General features: G+C 42.5%; 3 protein-coding genes across 5 annotated transcripts; all 3 read right to left on the bottom strand.

Annotated features, from left to right (window-relative positions):
• Window positions 1-203: 203 nt before the first annotated feature.
• Window positions 204-7,003, bottom strand: LOC100837151 (vacuole membrane protein KMS2). 2 transcript variants are annotated; one of them, XM_024456678.1, is made up of 9 exons: window positions 6,644-7,003; window positions 6,288-6,345; window positions 5,557-5,768; window positions 4,830-4,908; window positions 4,454-4,741; window positions 2,071-2,225; window positions 1,654-1,770; window positions 1,322-1,507; window positions 204-889 (listed from the first exon to the last, which is right to left on the bottom strand). In XM_024456678.1, the coding sequence occupies exons 2-9, from the start codon at window positions 6,331-6,333 to the stop codon at window positions 695-697; spliced, it is 1,278 nt and encodes a 425-aa protein (XP_024312446.1). In that variant the 5' UTR covers window positions 6,334-6,345; window positions 6,644-7,003; the 3' UTR covers window positions 204-694. The 2 variants fall into 2 exon arrangements, with proteins under 2 accessions (XP_024312446.1, XP_003562899.1); XM_003562851.4 differs by lacking the exon at window positions 6,288-6,345.
• A 1,177-nt stretch (window positions 7,004-8,180) lies between these two features.
• On the bottom strand, window positions 8,181-10,697 carry LOC100838666 (fatty-acid-binding protein 1). The gene is made up of 4 exons (XM_003562856.4): window positions 10,323-10,697; window positions 9,983-10,229; window positions 9,105-9,196; window positions 8,181-8,633 (listed from the first exon to the last, which is right to left on the bottom strand). Exons 1-4 carry the CDS (start codon window positions 10,666-10,668, stop codon window positions 8,494-8,496), a joined length of 825 nt encoding a protein of 274 aa, XP_003562904.1. The 5' UTR covers window positions 10,669-10,697; the 3' UTR covers window positions 8,181-8,493.
• Window positions 10,698-11,852: 1,155 nt separating this feature from the next.
• Window positions 11,853-16,694, bottom strand: LOC100836225 (dentin matrix acidic phosphoprotein 1). Of its 2 annotated transcripts, none has more exons than XM_010238350.3 (6): window positions 16,436-16,694; window positions 13,213-13,968; window positions 13,039-13,107; window positions 12,612-12,712; window positions 12,456-12,524; window positions 11,853-12,317 (listed from the first exon to the last, which is right to left on the bottom strand). In XM_010238350.3, the coding sequence occupies exons 1-6, from the start codon at window positions 16,437-16,439 to the stop codon at window positions 12,027-12,029; spliced, it is 1,290 nt and encodes a 429-aa protein (XP_010236652.1). In that variant the 5' UTR covers window positions 16,440-16,694; the 3' UTR covers window positions 11,853-12,026. The 2 variants fall into 2 exon arrangements, with proteins under 2 accessions (XP_010236652.1, XP_003562896.1); XM_003562848.3 differs by having other exon boundaries at window positions 11,853-12,280; window positions 16,436-16,693.
• Between the last annotated feature and the right edge of the window lie 391 nt (window positions 16,695-17,085).

Below are 17,085 nucleotides of genomic sequence, written 5' to 3'. Positions count from 1 at the left end.
CAAGCAAGCGCATGCGCTTCCTGTCAAACCTGAAAGAGTTCAAAGTACGCACCAGATCAGCAGAGCAAAGATTGCCCGGTTTCATCTACAGCTTCTCCCATCCTTTTCGTCATCAACACGAGTTACATACATCTGGCACACTACAGGAGACGCCAGCTGCAATCTCACTGAAAAAAAGGAAAAGGAGTTGATTGAGATGCATCTTTTATCGACTAGCCATCTGGCATGTGTCTGAGCATTGACAGTTTGACAGGAACATAAAATTTCTCATCAGGCAGCCATCAAACACAAATGGCAGATCGCGACAAAAAAAATCATTGCCAATGCAGAGACAAAATTCAACCAGCAAGATGGGAGGTATACACATAATGCTTCCTGTGTAATTGATGATAATATCTTGGTTGCTATATACATGGCCCACGTTACACTAGAGCAGTGGTCAACCTGTTTCTCTCTTCTCTTTTTTGTGGCTTTCAACTAAAGTTGAGCAGTAATTACGGCTCCACAAGAATACAGGGGTCTTAGTCTTCCAGTCATAGCTTGATGGGATGGGTTATGTACAGTGTAAAAATGTAATTTCCTGGAGAATGATGTCAGATTTAGAATTTCCAAATCAACCATGTGCAGAAAGTGATGGCATGAACAAAGACTGAATGTATTCCTCTGATCAGATCGAATGAAATGCACTGGCTAATTAATTTGATACTCCAGCAGAAGGTTCAGAAGCAGAATCTATTGTTGCCGACGACTTCTTACTGATCTCTAGTTCTTGTTGTTTCCTGAGATAACTCTGTGCCGTGGAAGTGATTATCTGAACAATGAAATTCACGATCATGAGCCATACCAAGGTATTCCAGATCAAAGAGAATGAGAGATTCCACTTCCTTCCCTGCACATGGACAATTCAGATATTTAGGGAAAATGGCAACTTTTCTGGGAAAGCAAATGGTAACAGGCCAGGCTAACAAATACTGCAGGGCAAAGTCAACAAACCAGAAAATACAAATTTATAATTATCCTTTTTCAGATTCCTTTACTGGTGAAGTCATGCTACAACAATCGCCAATAGTGATCATGAATCCCCAAAGCCTCCATCAGTCTATCCAACTCAATCAAGCTAGTCAATTTTGCAAACTAATCTTAGGACCGAGTAAAGTAACACATTTGTTTGTTGCAAAATCTAGGAGAACACAAAGTATCATCAGCCGCATTTATCACTTACAGCATAGTATTATTAAAAGAATTGAACACACACACACACCTGATGTATGCAGCCAATTTTTAATGCACACAATTCTTTCCAAATGTATGAAGAATATACCTTCGCAGCACTAGAAGCTGATGCAGCAACACTGGCTATTAAAAACTTATCCTTTGCTGTCTTCAACTTGGTGACTAAATAGGGAACGATGGATGATACTCCAGGAACATTGCTGAATACCCATACAAGCCTTTTCTCCACCAATTCAAGAAGTTGGTTGTTGCAGAGAGTAATTACCAATGTCGTCTACATAAGTAATTTGTATAAAGTATGGTTAGGTCCATCATAATAGATGAGTTAAAAAAGATGAGATATGGAGTATGCAAATATTGCAATTCAAAACTAAATGATTCATAGGAAGGATTGTATCAAGAAGTTTGAAAGTAGCAAACCTGCATATAAACCTTAATAATAGCCTTTCCAATTAAAGTTGCCAGAAAGAACTTCCAGAATGGGATGTTAAATTGTCCACACAAAATACCAGCAAGATCAAAGAGAGGGTTTGGCACCTAAAGGAAGAAAAAGTTAGCGTTTCTCCAGCTGTCATATTTAACATGAAGCGGCAATATGTCAAAGATAACTGCTCTACATTTGTAATGTTGCTCCAGTGATCACAAGGCAAGTGATAGCAACATTTTACATGTAATCTTTCTATAGTAACTCTAATTCAAGTCAGGATAATGTGAGTTTCTCAAGCATTTCAAATATACTTCACCTAAGAGCTTAAATATGGTTAGAAGCAAATAAATGCAGTGACATAATCAAGCATGGTTACAAGCAAATAAATTACCAGAAAAAAAGAGATTTACCGAAGCAAGAAGCAGTATTGTTGGGAAGTTTAGATGCTGCGAGTGAGACATAAGCCAGCGTTTGGCCCGATATAGAGCTGATGATAGAAAACCTTCTTTTGAAATTGAAGCATCCAATTCTGCCAACTCTTCTACTTTGTGGCCTGACATGCTAGCTGTGATTTATTTATAGTAACATGAGTCAGTTACATCAAGTAATTTTTCTAACTAGACGAGCAAATTTAGAGCTAGTTTAGCCCAAGTTAAGCTGAAGTTTTACATAGAAACATGGATTTACTGCCTCAAGTATTTTTTTTATAAGAAATCACTAAGCTCATGGATTGTTTAGCCTTAAATTAGGTCAATCTTATATGTTCGCTTACTGTGGTTAACATACTCAACTTATAAGGCACATATCTCAGGTTATCATATAGTAGTTTACAAAGATGTCAGCCAGCCTATAAGCCTTTGCATACATATCTAGAACTCACATGACCAGACCTCCCCTCCACTGGCTTCGACTTATAAGCGTCATTTTCAGAAGCCATAAAAAGCTAAGGTCAAGCTAGGACAAACAGCCTTTTACTATTAATCTATAATATAATCAATCATCATAGATATGCATTAATCTAGATGGTTGGATGGTCGGGCCATCTCGGAGTTGGCCCCGAACCTCACGTTGCTTGTGCCTAACCGCATCCGGAAAAAACGCACAGTTCGTGAGGCTCTTGATGACAGACGTTGGATCCGCGACATCCAGGGATCTTTGGATCCACTTGCTCTGTGGCAGTACATCCAGATATGGGGGAGGGTCCGCACGGTGCAGTTTTCAGATGCGGCTGACACCCTTTGTTGGAGGTGGACTTCCGGTGGCCAATACTCTTCCAAGTCTTGCTATCGCAAACTCTTCTGCAGTGGGATCACCTCTGACACTTGGAAGCTGAACTGGAAAGCTTGGGCTCCCCAATGGGTCAAGTTTTTCATCTGGTTAGCTTGCCAGGACCGCTGCTGGACCACTGAGAGAAGAGCACGCCATGGTTTGGCTCACGCCCCAAGATACTTGTTGTGCGATCAGTCCTTGGAGACCATAAATCATCTCCTGATCGATTGTCCCTTCTCCCGCACCCTCTCTTGGATTCGATCTACGTGTGCCCCACCGTCCGTTGGCATCCCGTTCGCCGATTGGTGGCAGACATCTGTCTACTCCGCCCCTTCCACGGCTAGAAAGGGCACTGCGTCGATCATCATGCTTACGGCCTGGTGGATTTGGAAGCATCGCAATGCGGCGGCCTTCAACAATGCGACTCCCAATATCGCCTTCCTCGCTGATCAGATCAAGACTGAAGCTCGGATCTGGGCTCGGGCCAGGGCGGTTGGGCTTGGAGCATTGCTCCCGGCGGATCCCTAGTTGTGTGGCGTTGTAATTTCGTGGTGTTGTCCTCTTGGACATGTACATAACTCTCTTTCTTATTCAATGCATCGAGACGCAAAGCTTTTGCGTTTTCTCGAGAAAAAAAAGATATGCATTAATCATCATGTTCTATCCTCAAAAAGCAAATAAGCAAGAAGAAAATGCAAGTGATTTAATAAAAAAATACTGCTGGGTTTCCTTCACAAAAAGTACTGGTGGCACAGTTTTTTGTAACAGAACTTCTCGGCAGAGTATTAGAACTATTAAACACTTAGTTTCGTTGCTGAGCCCTATGCCAAGTAAAAGTGTCCAACGTAATATTTTTTCAGGGAAAGCTACATTCACTAAAAATAAAAAATGGAAATGCCAGAATCCTAATTTTAAGTGTACTTTTGGCGATACCTGTATTTTGTAACACTGCAAATATTCATACAAAAATAACAGAACAAGGCTAACAAGAGACTTAGTGGGACTTGAAGCATGAATAGAAGTTAATGAATTGCAGATCTAACATCCATGCAGGACAAAAAAAACAAACTTTTTATAATAGCGCTGTGCACATAGGATAAGAGTGGATAATTTCATTCCAACTGAAGAGAATACTGGAAATAGATACATAAATAAGCAACAGTCAGATAGAATTTCAATGGCCATCACTCAACAAATTATGGTACAGTATAAATGTTCAATTAATTTGTAATAGGTCAAGAAGCTTCTTGCTCACAAGATTACGTAGATCTTCCTGGTGCATAATTCTACATCAAAGCAACTCTGTGATGTGTTAATGTAAGTTTTGATGGGGTGAAACATTTACACAGAATTTTAGGAGATTCAAAGCTGTAACGTAACGTGCTACCTCCAGTTGTAACATTGAAGAATAATACTCTTTTCTAGCGATAAAAAGAGAGTAAATCGCTGCCCGAGATGCATAAAAAGCACTGAAACTATGTAATTGTGCCTGAGTTGGTAAACACAAAGCAGTATGAATGTAACCTGCTCTAGCGATAAAATATGGAGGAAGCTCGCCAAGTGCAGTTCCGATGCCCCAAAGAACAGCTTCAAGATGAATTTCATGCAGTATTTTGCTAAATGGGATTGTTTCATGATATACTGGGGGTCCAAAATCCAGACATTCTTTCTCCAACCATGAAGGCCTGCTTTTAAGGAGAATAGTGTCATAAGGAGCACTCTTTAAATCAAGACGTCCGCACTGAACTGCTTTCATTGTAAAAAGGGCGATATGAGGCCCTAGATACAATACAAATGTGTGCAAGCCAGAACCTGGAAACAGTAAGAACAGAAAATGATGCACTGAGAATCGAGATACAAATGTAGCCTTCATAAAAATACAATTGCACTTCGGGCTTACCTAACCCAATGGATGAAACCACCCCTAGTATGACCCACCATAATCCAAATCTGGCATACCATAGCAGCTCCTGCATATGCTGCATTGATGTTTAAAGATAAAATACCATGTTATATCTATGCTGCAAGAGTGGACGGACCACACCCCCACCGAGGAAAGAAATGGAAGAAAGCACAGAGGTTGATAGAAACAAATGGAGCTACTGAGAAACTTTTTTTTCCAGATAAAGGAGCATAGCCCCTGATTTCATTAACGAAATCGAACAACTGCAGAGTATTCAGATGTCCGCAAGTCCTATCAACTAACGTGAACCACAACAGGAATGAAGCTTTCTTAATGCAGGTGCTTGCACAGTTGCCAGTCCGGGCCTTGAACCATCACCAAATACACCAGCTAAGAATTAGAGTAAACAGTAAGAAAATTTATTTGAGACCCCTTCGGGATGCAATGGTCGAGGCACAAGATTGTGCACCCACCCACCCACCCAGGTCTGAGTTGCATTTCTACCTTAATTACAAAAAGTGCGAGGGAATCAGTAGTATCTCTCATCACATTTTTTATTTCAACATTCAGAAGCGACAATTTATTTTATGCATATCCAGATAGTGTAAGAAAAGTAATGCTTTATGTAACTTGTATACTTATAGTGCGATTCAGCATCCCACCACTCTATTAGTCTAATCTTGAAATACAGAAATGTGCTAACAACTAAGAAAAGAGATGGTACCTTCACATGTGGGCCATCATTGGTCAGGAGCAGCACCCAGGCAGTAGCAACAAAAAGAACTAAGAGCTTCAACCGAGCACCTTCATTCAGCACACAGGAACAAGTGCTTCTTATACTCTGTCCAATGGCTAACACAAATAATGCCAGTGTTTTGAACGGTTGTGATGTCAGCGTTAACCTCTCCAGATCCATTCTATGCTTTTCACGAAGGTCTGAAATATATGATAAATCTATTAGATCACTGAGAGACGGACTTCATCTGATGTTACAATGAAAGTGGCATGCATAGTTGCATGCTCCAAATTTTTGACAATTAAAAGCAGAGTATGGAGGCAACATGCCCACCATATGAACCAGAACTCAAAAACAGGCCTGACTACAACAGAACATCAACCAAACTGATTACAGCAGCCACAAAATAACTACTGAGAAATTCTCCTGATCACAGGGGCCCATCCATGGCTTGCCGAGTACGCTTCACTGATCAGTGATCACCTCTTTAGGCAGATGCAATTTTTTGTTTTCAATAGTAACCTAGCCAAACTTATTCTATTGTATTACTTCTTGGAAACACCATGCACACTAAAGCGAACATAACCATATCGATTCAAATCCTCAAGTAAAGCGTCGTAAATAACTCGACAGCAAAACAGCGAAAATGGCGATCAACTACGACTGAATAGGATCCTCATTCTACCTCCAAAACAAAATAGATGGAAGAAACAGCTCACCCGGTGCTCTAATTGATGAAGCAGAAAAGGAACTCCAGTGAATCATCGTGTTATTCTCCTAAAACGAGAAATAAAATATCACCGCTAACTTGCACGTAAATCAAAACAAAATGCTCCAATTTTCCGGGAGAACCTTAATGACACGCATTCGCAGCCACATAGCGCACAAGAAGTTAGAACAAAGACATCGCCTTCTTCACAAGGATCCGGAAAACCAACCGTGAATATCTAAGGTCTTTACATGATTCTAAAGTTGGAAAAGCCCAAAGAAACAAACCGGACAGCAATCTCCGAGAACAGAGCGTCATCAAACAACGCTACAACGTCCAACCCAAGGTCCGCATAGATTCACTCACCGGACATGGCCTGGTCCTCGCCGACGGCGGTGTGCTCCATCTCGAACCTCCGTCTGCCCTCCTTCGCCGCGGTAGATCTGAGCAGCAGCACCTATGGGCCAGTGGGAGCAAGCCCCCGCCGCTATGTAAGCGAAGGAAGGAGGAAATAATTAAAAGGGCGCGAGCTTTGCTGCTCGTTTGGCGCGGAAACGCCTCGCCGCTTCCCCGGGTCCGGTGGGGAGGGGGATCACGAGCTCGGTGAGTCGGAGAGGGTGCAGAGGAATCGCTCCTTTGATCCTTTCTTTTCTTTTCCCCAGGAAAGCCGGGGAGGAGGACAACGTGCAAGGGATTTCTGGTTTTACAGAGACAAACGTGCAGACTTGTACGTACTAGTATTGTTTCTATAGGCGCTGCGTTTTTTTTCTTCAACGTGTGAAGCAAGGGTTATTCTTGTCCTATTTTTATACTACTCTACTCAGTATTCGGAATTTTGTTTCCCAAGCAACAATTGTTACAGAGGGATCTCCTGACTTAACGTTACAGTCACTAACGTGTGGATCCGGCCTCACTTGTCAGTGACTGGGGATCCAGGTCCACAATTGTTATAGGAAGAAAACGCAAATTCACGGGTTTCAGTCTAAATTAGAGTCGACCAAAGACTCCGGGCACACATAGGGGTGCAAACAAATGAACTAGTTTTCTAAAAATTTGTGTCATTTTAAAGTTTTAGTTCGTTTGATTAAACTAAAAAAGTCGAAAGGTACACTGATAATCGCAATTTTGCAGCTCTAAGCACACAGGGTTGGTCCAGGCAGGTTTTCTTTCCCTCCTCGGCCTGAAGCTGGAAGTGGAACCCTGCAGTCTTTGGCCTGCGGGCCCACCCCGTCAGTGTCTGTATCTTCCCCGGACGGCAACCATACCATACCCTCGGACGGCAAGGAATCGGTCGGAGACTTGGGAGTTTTGGACGAGATGTCACGTCAAACTTGTCCCCGGAAGCAATGGCCAAGAAGAAGCAACGAGATGCAAATTAAGGCGCCTGCTGAAGCAACCAAGAACGCCCCACGCCTGGGTTACCAGTTCCTGCGGGTTTTTTAATTTTTTCTACGAAATTCATAGTTCAGTTCAGGCCTTCAGGGCTTCGTTTCCAACAGACCGGAAGGCGCCAACCAAGTGCCACATAAGTTCAGGGGAAGAAACCTATGTGGAACCACTGCCGAATATTCCCCGCAAAAAAAAAGCACTCCCGAATATTCATCTGCTGATAAGCCATCATCAAGAGCTGGCGCTTTCCATGGAGTCTTGTAGTACTACTCGGTAGATGAAGCTTCTCAGAGACTCGTTGTCAAATGAGTGCACAAAGATGAAAGCTGCTGCTGCTCCAGAGCAGACTCCCTATGAATTCTAAGGAAATCAGTATTGCACAAGATAAGTACTCCGTACCTGTCAAACTCCGAAAGGAAAGTGGCATCAGAAACTCTCTCCATCTCAGCCAAATTGCGGGCACATGCATAAGAAATTTTGTTTTCTGGGACTCAGCCAGTCAGCCACTCAGCAATGCTATAAAGCAATTTTCAGTATATATCATTACACAGTAATATCAACCCCACAAGCGTGCAAGAAAATTCTATAGCTTATCTTACAGTCGGTGGTCAGGGTATATATGTGATTGCACAAATGAGTTAGGCCATTTCTAGCCACTCACGAGAAGTCATGCCAGATGAAAATGCAAGCTGTCGCTTTTATTCTCTTTTGTCAAAAGGAAGTTAACGCTAGGAGATCATTCAGGTGGCAGGTATTTGAACAGACGTAAGAGTGCTCTTGGAACTAAAATTGACAAGTTCTTTTAAAAAGGTAGTTGTCAAGCACTCCTAAGCTTTAAGGATGCTAGCTAAATTCCCTTGGATGTTGTCTTTTGCACTTCTGTCGAATGGGTCATCTCCAATGTAAAGATCTAGAATAGATTGGCACAACAGCTTGTTCTGGATACTCCCCACTTCTTCTCCTTCGACTGCACAGAGAGAGAACAGCTTACCAATCAAGATTCATAAGCACCATTTTCACAAATATCGAGAACTCGTAGATAGCTGAAAGAAACAGGAGGTATCCAACATGACCAGGATTTATCATTGCATTAAAATGACAGACAAGTGACATCCCTATTTGCTAAGAATGACGGTGATGATTTAATCTATAGAGCTTTAGGGGATAAAGTTTATCAGTGTAAGTGGTTGCCATTGTCTGGAGTTTTTTTTTGTTTGGCAAGTATATAAAATGCAATTAGACAAGGAAAAAAATGATCTCCTTAATTTTGTGCAGAACTACAGATTATATACAGTAGTCTCTGCCTAGCATTCAGATACTAAAATAATCAATATATATTTCCAATCTTTCCTTTCTTCTATCAACATAAAACATATACTCCGTACCTAAGTTCCCAATCAGCTAAAAAGATAGAAAAGCAAACCGAAAATGAACTTACTGCTTATTTTAAGAACATGGTTTGATTCCCTTGAAAGCTCAATTACAGACCCTTTTGGTAATTTGTATTCATCCTTGAAAAGTGAAACAAAGCTGCAAAAGATTAAGGTGCCAAGATCAGATGACAAAATTAGATTCTGATCACTTAACTTAATGGACATACCTATGCTAAGATTGGAACAATAGGAGTATGATTTAAGCCTTTAACACAGCTATAGAGCAGCAGCATTCAAGTAAACCGACAGACACACTTCAGTAAATATGATCTGAATATTTTAGGCTAAATTGGCAGATTAAATAATAGCTATTGATTTGCTAACAGATCTGGGCATGTAATCTTAGTTGCAGCACCAGAATGGGAAATCTCAGTTAGTATGAAACTTCATACACTTATTTAGAACTTGTTCAGGTCTCTAACAACTCCAAGTTCTCATTGGATTACTAACACCAGCGTTTATGGTCAAGAAAAGAACTCCAGCGCGATCTTTCAGTGTGTAAATTTTCCGTTAACATAATTGTAACAACCTGAACTCCAACTAGCACAACAAATGCTAATTAGATTACACACAACCTAACAAAAAACCTATGGTTCCAAGTTTTCAAGAGATTCATTTAATATGCATCATAATGTATTTCTAGATCCAGTATGAAACAATATATAACAGTATGGATGATTCATTTCCCTTGTTAATCCTAACTCAAACTTGACAACCGTAACACAAAACAGAGCTGCAGTGAGAACTATAATCAAATCAAGCGTAGTACAAACACAGGCTTGCAGCCAGCTTGTTTGCAACCACAAATCAGCATCAAAGAGGTATTTTGTGTGTGTGTGCTTGACTCATGAAAATCAGAACAGGAAGCTACAATTACAGTTACCTCTGAAGCAACTCTTTGGTGTCTGATCCACCAAACTTCTGAAGCCTGCTTCCCACGCTCTTCTCAAAAGCGCTTCGAACCGAGCCAATGCTCAGCCTCCCGTAAACTATCTGAAGCCTAATGGTCATGCGTATGTCGCGCTCTAGCGCATCGTTGATCAGCTCAGCATTTTGCTTCAGTTCAGAGACTGGGAGCTTTTCGTACTTCTCCCTCAGCTGCCTCAGGTCGTTGTCATCCGCATACACCCCTACATAGAGCTACATTTCACATTCTCTTCTTTGTTGTTGTTGCGGTTAGTTTTACGGAAGTATTGAAATTAGACGTGGTTTTAGTGAGTTACCGAACGCGTAGACGTCGATGGACTTGAGGCCGAGGATGGTAGTCTTGCGGAGGCCGACGCCGAGGAGGCGGCGCCCGCCGGCTGCCTCGGCGGGGAATGCGGCGCCGGTGCGGGGCTCGACGTTGCCGGGGACGCCGCCATCGGAAAGCGAGAGGGAAGCCCAAAGGGGTGCGGAGTGCGCCGGGTGCGGGAGCGGCCGGCCGGCGGATTTGGCAGTGAGGGTGAAGCTGGCTGCGGCTGCGGCTGCGGCTGCGGCGGCAATTGCGGCGGCGATGGCGGTGCGGTGGGGAGGCGGGGGAGGGGGCAGGTGGGGGAAGGTGGCGGCGGTGAAGCGGAGGGAGACCATGGCTGAGGCGACGCGCAGCGGAGGCCGGACTGCCGGAGGTAGGGTGGTGTGGTGTGAGTCGTGTGCCGGTGGTAGTGTGGTGTACTGCTGTGGGGGACGGAGCACGCGATGCGGACGGGCGGCAGCTGGCGCGTGGCGCGTCGGAGGCACCCGAAAAAAAGAGGAAAACATTTTCGAAATTCCTAAGTCTGAAAATTTTCAAATTATTTTGGATGAAATGTGAACCAGCAAATTTGGACAAAAAAAACTGTTTTACGGTGAAAAGAAAGAAGAATGTACACTTTGTTTACTGCCACCGATCCGAAACGGAAGCCTCATTTGTACCGGTAAAACATCTCTAAACTTTAGACCAACCACAATGTGGCCACAAGCATGGCCATAAGGCAAAAATGTGACTTTATGGTCTACCTTATACATGGTGAGAGTTGGCCATAAGACAAAAATCTTATTATGGCTAGCCTTAAGAATAAATTATAATATTAAAACTATTATTTTCGCTCTCTTGTTTCCACGAGTGACATGTAGACCCATGTGGGACCCACCTTATGGACTATGTGACCACATGCATTGTGTACATTGTCATAAGTTTTTACTTTAATTTGTGGGGCCCAACTTATGGTCAAATTGTCCACAAACACTGACGATGCCCGGCAACTCCAGCGGGGAGACCTATTTGGGCCGAAACCACCCCCCCCTCCCCCACCAACAGGGCGACCCAATTCCGTTGGCGTCCGGATTTTTGGTCTGCTGCATGCTTGCACTTGTCATACTTTTGCTTATTTTTTCTTCTGTAACCCGCATGTCTATGACCAATAAAACAAACCAAAGAACCAAATGGATGGCCTCGTTGGGGCACTAGCAGAACGAACGGAACGAAAATGAATCTCCCCACTGAAGCTGCCATTAGAGTTGCCTGGAAAAATGCTTGTGTGTTCTGCACCGGACACATGATTCTACTAGTACATAGCAGCAAGCATCGCTGACTGATAATACAAGCTGGCAGTTGCTAGCAAACACGTTTCTCCGCTGTTTGCGGTTTCCTGAAATGCTTCCTTCTACGATGAATGGCGTAAGAAATTTCGACCACAGATTTCACACACAAATTATTGCAGCAGGCAACGTAAGCAGAAAGCAGATCATCACGCTGTAGGACCATCACTTCTCATCTGGGGCTAAACTAAAGGTAAGGTGGAAAAAATGCAGTAAGCAGCTAGAGTCTTGCTTATAATCAACTGCCACCAAAAGAAAACATCCAAGTGCACAAGCCAGCAGGATGACGAAGTTATGCCAACGCACTATACAAGCGTCACGCTGACAGAATAGCTGTTTATGAGCTACTACAAGATTATAACCCAATCCTACAGTTGACGCAAAACTACCAGTAGAATTTCACGTAGCAGGCACTTGAGATTTTCAGTGCTGCAACACTGGCAGGCAGAGTCCCCTACAGGCCAAGACCAACAGTCCGGCCATCTCTCCGGCGCAGGCCTGCTACGTAAAGCTTCTCCAGGTCGGTGTCGAGCTCCTCCTGCTTCTTGACTTCCACAGAGCCCTCCTCCTTGTTGTCGGCCTTGCTCTCTTGAACTGAGACGGAGGCACTGCTCTTCACACCCTACAATAGGCCATAGCCACCAAGGCATCCTCAGACTCTAAAAAAGTGTTAGTGCATCGCAGAGTAATGAGGTATATAAATGTTGTTAAATTTTGTACATATGTTGTTGCTCAGCACAATTCAGAAGGTCGGAAATACAACATACTAACATAATATATCTCGAAGAAAGAATTACCATTAGTTTGTTAAATTTCTCTTGGCGCTCCCGGTCAGAAAACAAATTTGAGTCCCAGTGAGTACTTGTCTGCAGCATTAAGGATGGAATTAAACTCATATAACAAGAATGGAAACAAGACAAATGGAAAACAGGCAACTCTTATCCAAGATTTACCTCTGCAGGATTGCTCTTTTTGTTGCCCCAAAGCAGCTTTTTCTTCTGGTCAGTGGATAAGCGGCCAGTTCCAACCCCAAATCCTGTAATGTTCTTGTTCACTGCAACAGAGCACATAGGGAGGGGACCCAATCATGCAAGCAGAAGGCTGCATAGCTCAAATTTTGCGAGCGAAGAGATTAATAATGTGCTCAAATCATTGGGACATCCTGGAACCAAATTTCTCGTGCTAATGTGCACTGTTCAGCCCAAAAATTTCAATCTGTCTACTTTTCTTTTAAAAAAGCAGCATTGTTGATACGTGTGTGCATCAAATTTTAGACAAAGCAAAGAAGAAGGAACTCAACCAGCTAATGACATTAGTGGTTGTACAGATGATGGCACGATGAAAGGTAAAATATGGACAGCAAATGGAGGCAACACTCACCTAATTCAGCAGCTTTCATTGCTGCAGCTTTTGCTGCATTCATATCATTAATAGCTGCCTCTTCAGTTCCTAATCCAGAGTTATCCAAAACTTCATTAAGGGTTGAGAAATTCAACAGTTTCAACATAAGACAATAGCAAAGTAAGCTATAACAAGAAATGATCAGAAAAAAACCTCCTGAGCAATCAAGGATAGGTTTCTTCGTGGAGGTGTCCTTTTCCATGTCTTGTGTATTTTGCACATCTTGCCCAACAGAACTAAATAAGCTTCTTCTCTTCTCCCTAATTTCTACTTCAGGTGGTGTTGTCTGGCTGCTTTTTTCAATCTCCTTGACATTTTTCTTCTTTAGGGCCTCCTCCTGCTTGAACTTGTCCTTGTTCTTACTCTCCTTTTCTTCTGGATACCTTCTGGTAGAGCGTGTTTCCTTTCTTGGATCAGCATACTTGTCATACTCTCCACCATCATGCCTAAGGTACTCACGTGCAGATTCTCGCTTTTCTTGGTTCTTACTCACGTGCTCTCGCTTGAAAGATTTGCCTCCATAACTGATGTCAACATTTCTCCGATCACCATGTGATCTGTCAGATGTGCTATCACGCTTTGAAGGATCATAGAAAGTGTCAGCCCTTGCTTCCCTATCTGACCGCGAAGTTCTAGGCTGGCTCCTGTCATTATCATCAGCCCGCTTATCATGATACCTCCTATAATCATCATGCCTCTTGGACTCACGTGATGCTCCATAGGAGTGCCTATCCGAATCCCTAACAAATTCATGACCCTTGCCTGATCTGGCATGACTGGAATCAATCTCCATATCTCTTGAGTTGGCTTTCCTTCCATAACTTCCACTCCCCTTAGTGTGGTCATCCTTGAGTTCAACTGGACTACGGCTCCTCCCGCGTTTCGAGTTCATCTTGCACTCAGCAACATCTAGCAATTAAACAACAATTCAGCAGTTTAAATAATAGGCACAATTCTATGCCACACAAGAGGGATAAATCATTTTAACATTGAATATTATCTATTGATCACTTACTAGTAAGATCACGAGAATGTATAAAGCATGTCTGTTGGGGTACAGGGCCTGCATTGTATGAACTAAAGGCTTTGGTGCAAACACCATGTACTGAACTAAACAGACGTCATGAAATTATCATTTTTTGGCAAACTTTATACTCCCTCCGTCCAACAAAAGATGTCTCAAGTTTGTCAAAATTTGGATGTATCTAGACATAACTTGGTGTATAGATGCATTCAAATTTAGTCAAAGTTGAGACATCCTTTCTTGGACGGAGGAAGTATTGTTTTTCTAAAAATGTACTTTATGTTTTACTTCAACAATGTATAAATTTTCAAATTCGTTCTATAAGAGTGAAAGAAAGGGGTAAAACTATGAATTCTTAAAAATTTCGGAATGCTCTCCTTTTTGTTAATCTTAACACGGAATAAATTGGAGCTAGATATTTCCTACGTAGGTAGAGTAAATTTGAACGCACGTCAAGATTTTTCCAGATTTTAAAGACAGCTGTTAGTTTAAGTACACAGCGATGCACCCTAAGCATTTAGTGCATATAATATATACCCAGGTATCCCATTTATTGCAGACAATAGGAGTTACGCAACTACTGCATGCATTAGGGCACCACACTTCAGTGTAAGACACAACTGTTCCTGAGCTTAAACTAATCCAGACTCCTCCCAACCTTAACTGACTCCAGCTCTTCTATATTTGAAACTTGACTGTGTACAACAGGGAGACCTAGTATCCAGCTCAGATACAACTACTAGTAACCCACATAGATACAACCTTTTTTTGCAATTCTCTAACCTACCAGTATCCAACATAGATGAAATTAGTACTACCAAAGTACTGCCACTGCAGGCTTGACACACAGCCACTGTCTCAAAGCCCACAACATATTCACATATGACATGATCAACAAAAAAAGGAACCTATCCCACTTACAGAATAAGATGGTTAAACAGAAGTTGTAAATGCTGCATGCAACATCAGAATTTTCGGAAAGGGGGCAATGTCAAGATAGAATCTTGTGTACTCATTTGATAATGAGTTTGGCTATTATGTTATTGGCAGGAGTTATGCTGGCCATTTCTCTGTACACACCCTAGGACTCTGGGTCATGTTATTGGCAAACTAATGAAGTATGGATATGTGCCTGGTACTCCAGGGGGACTGGCCAAGTGCTGAAGTGTACACAAATTTAGACTTGGGAGAGTAGGCAAGGTAAAAGAAGAGCTACTACCTCCGTTCCTAAATATAAGAAGTCCTAGCTTTGTCCTAATTCAAACTTCTTCAAGTTTGACCAAGTTTGCAGAAAAATCTACCAATATCTATAACTCCAAATTAGTTTTATTAAATCCGTTATTATATATTGCATATCCCAGTGAAGGAATTTAATTGATTAAGCTGATCAGAAATGCAATTAGGATTTTCTGTACGCTCTTGTTCGCCTGCACAAGGTTGCCAAGAAAAGGAAGTACGTGAGAAAAGGAAGAGTCATAGCAACATCATTTTGTTACTTATGTTTGCCTACCCGTTGCAACGCACGGGCACCTAAATACCTAATAACTAGATTTTTCGGTAAACTTGAAGTTTGACTTAGTACAAAGTTAGGACCTATATTTAAGAACGGAGGGAGTAGTAGATAAGTAGTTTCTTTAGTATTCTTTGACTGGTTTCTCCAACACTAGGTGGTCCATGACAGGTATTAAATTGGCTATGCCAAATGAATATTAGGGTAATGTCATCACACTGGTTGCTAAAATTGCTTACCATAACTTAATCAAATCGCCAGCATAAATATAATTGTAGGCATTAAAGAGAAAGTTGTTGATTGCACAATTAGTAATTTCTCCACAACAGCAGTCTACCTGACCCAAAATTTCAGAACACTACAAACTTGGGTTGCCACGAAACATTGCATCGATGGACAAAGTGGTGAAAACAACATTAGCTGAACAAAACTCTTAAACCAGCAAATGATCATCGGTCCTACTTAATGAAACCAACTGCAATCTGACATCCACGAAGCACAACTTAAAGCAATACTAGTACCAAAATCAATCATGTAAAGCCATGAACTGTGCAGAACAGCATAATTTTCGAACGGATGTAGTCAAATTATATCCTACACACTAGACACTAGAATCAACACGGCAAGCCATCTCATACGCACAGACATACACACAAAAAATCTTTGCACAAAGCCAGTACAAGATACTCGGAGTCAGGAAGGAGATAAACACGAGAGGTAATATAAAGCCATGGCCCGGGATTGCGACCAGGGAGGCCTTGTAACCCAGGCCGCGCCACACGGACACCAATTGAGAGGTAAAGGTCCGTGGAACTAAGATAATAGGAGGGAGATATGCTCACCCATGGTTTTGCGGCGGACTCCTTGCAGAGGAAGCGGCAACGGCGGGGAGATCGGTTCGGGAGTTTAGGGTTTGAGCGCAGACCGGGAGGAGATTCGTGCAGGGGAGATGACGGCGGTAGAGGAGGCGGTGCGGTAGGAGTTGGGTGGCAGCGAAGAGATTGGCGGCGAGGAGAGACGTCGGGTTAGGGAAGGCACGGCGGATCGGGGCACTCCGGACTCCGGGGAGGAGACGATGAGGTCTGTAGGACACGAGGAGCGGTGGTGGTCGTTTAGGTGGCGAGCTGGGCGCCCGTTTTGCTGGATAGTGGGCCGGACCAGGCCGGCCTGTTTTCCTTTTTCACGTCTGCTTTAGCCTCTGGGTTTCGAAAAAAAAAACGCTATGTGCTTCATAGTTTTTTTTTCCAACCCTGGAGGTCAGCAAGGTAAGTACTGCGTATATTCCGGTCAAAAAAAAAGAAGGATGATGGTGAGTACTGAGTACATCTATAGCGTTGCAAACTTAGGCCTAAACGGAACATATCCATAGTATACAATCCAACAGGCACCTTTTATACCACATGACATACATAGTGAGTAAATCTCAAAACATGATTTTTGCAGTGTTAATTTTTAAATTTGTCTAATACTTCGCTCCGTCCTCATATTAAAT

This window comes from Brachypodium distachyon, chromosome 1 (assembly GCF_000005505.3).
Source record: "Brachypodium distachyon strain Bd21 chromosome 1, Brachypodium_distachyon_v3.0, whole genome shotgun sequence".
Taxonomy (NCBI): domain Eukaryota; kingdom Viridiplantae; phylum Streptophyta; class Magnoliopsida; order Poales; family Poaceae; genus Brachypodium; species Brachypodium distachyon.
Note: the sequence above shows the minus strand (reverse complement) of the source record. Positions and strands in the feature narration are given on the sequence as shown.

Excerpts from the sequence above, each read along its gene's own strand:
- LOC100837151 (XM_024456678.1), bottom strand. The coding sequence starts at position 6,333 with ATGATTCACTGGAGTTCCTTTTCTGCTTCATCAATTAGAGCACCGG. Across the intron at positions 5,769-6,287 it reads TTCATCAATTAGAGCACCGG|ACCTTCGTGAAAAGCATAGA; the intron begins GTGAGCTGTTTC and ends CATATATTTCAG. Across the intron at positions 1,508-1,653 it reads TTATTAAGGTTTATATGCAG|ACGACATTGGTAATTACTCT; the intron begins GTTTGCTACTTT and ends TTACTTATGTAG.
- LOC100838666 (XM_003562856.4), bottom strand. The coding sequence starts at position 10,668 with ATGGTCTCCCTCCGCTTCACCGCCGCCACCTTCCCCCACCTGCCCCCT. Across the intron at positions 10,230-10,322 it reads CATCGACGTCTACGCGTTCG|GGGTGTATGCGGATGACAAC; the intron begins GTAACTCACTAA and ends AGCTCTATGTAG. Across the intron at positions 8,634-9,104 it reads CCATGTTCTTAAAATAAGCA|TCGAAGGAGAAGAAGTGGGG; the intron begins GTAAGTTCATTT and ends CTCTCTGTGCAG.
- LOC100836225 (XM_010238350.3), bottom strand. Across the intron at positions 13,108-13,212 it reads TATCCTTGATTGCTCAGGAG|GAACTGAAGAGGCAGCTATT; the intron begins GTTTTTTTCTGA and ends ACTCTGGATTAG. Across the intron at positions 12,713-13,038 it reads AATGAAAGCTGCTGAATTAG|TGAACAAGAACATTACAGGA; the intron begins GTGAGTGTTGCC and ends GCTCTGTTGCAG.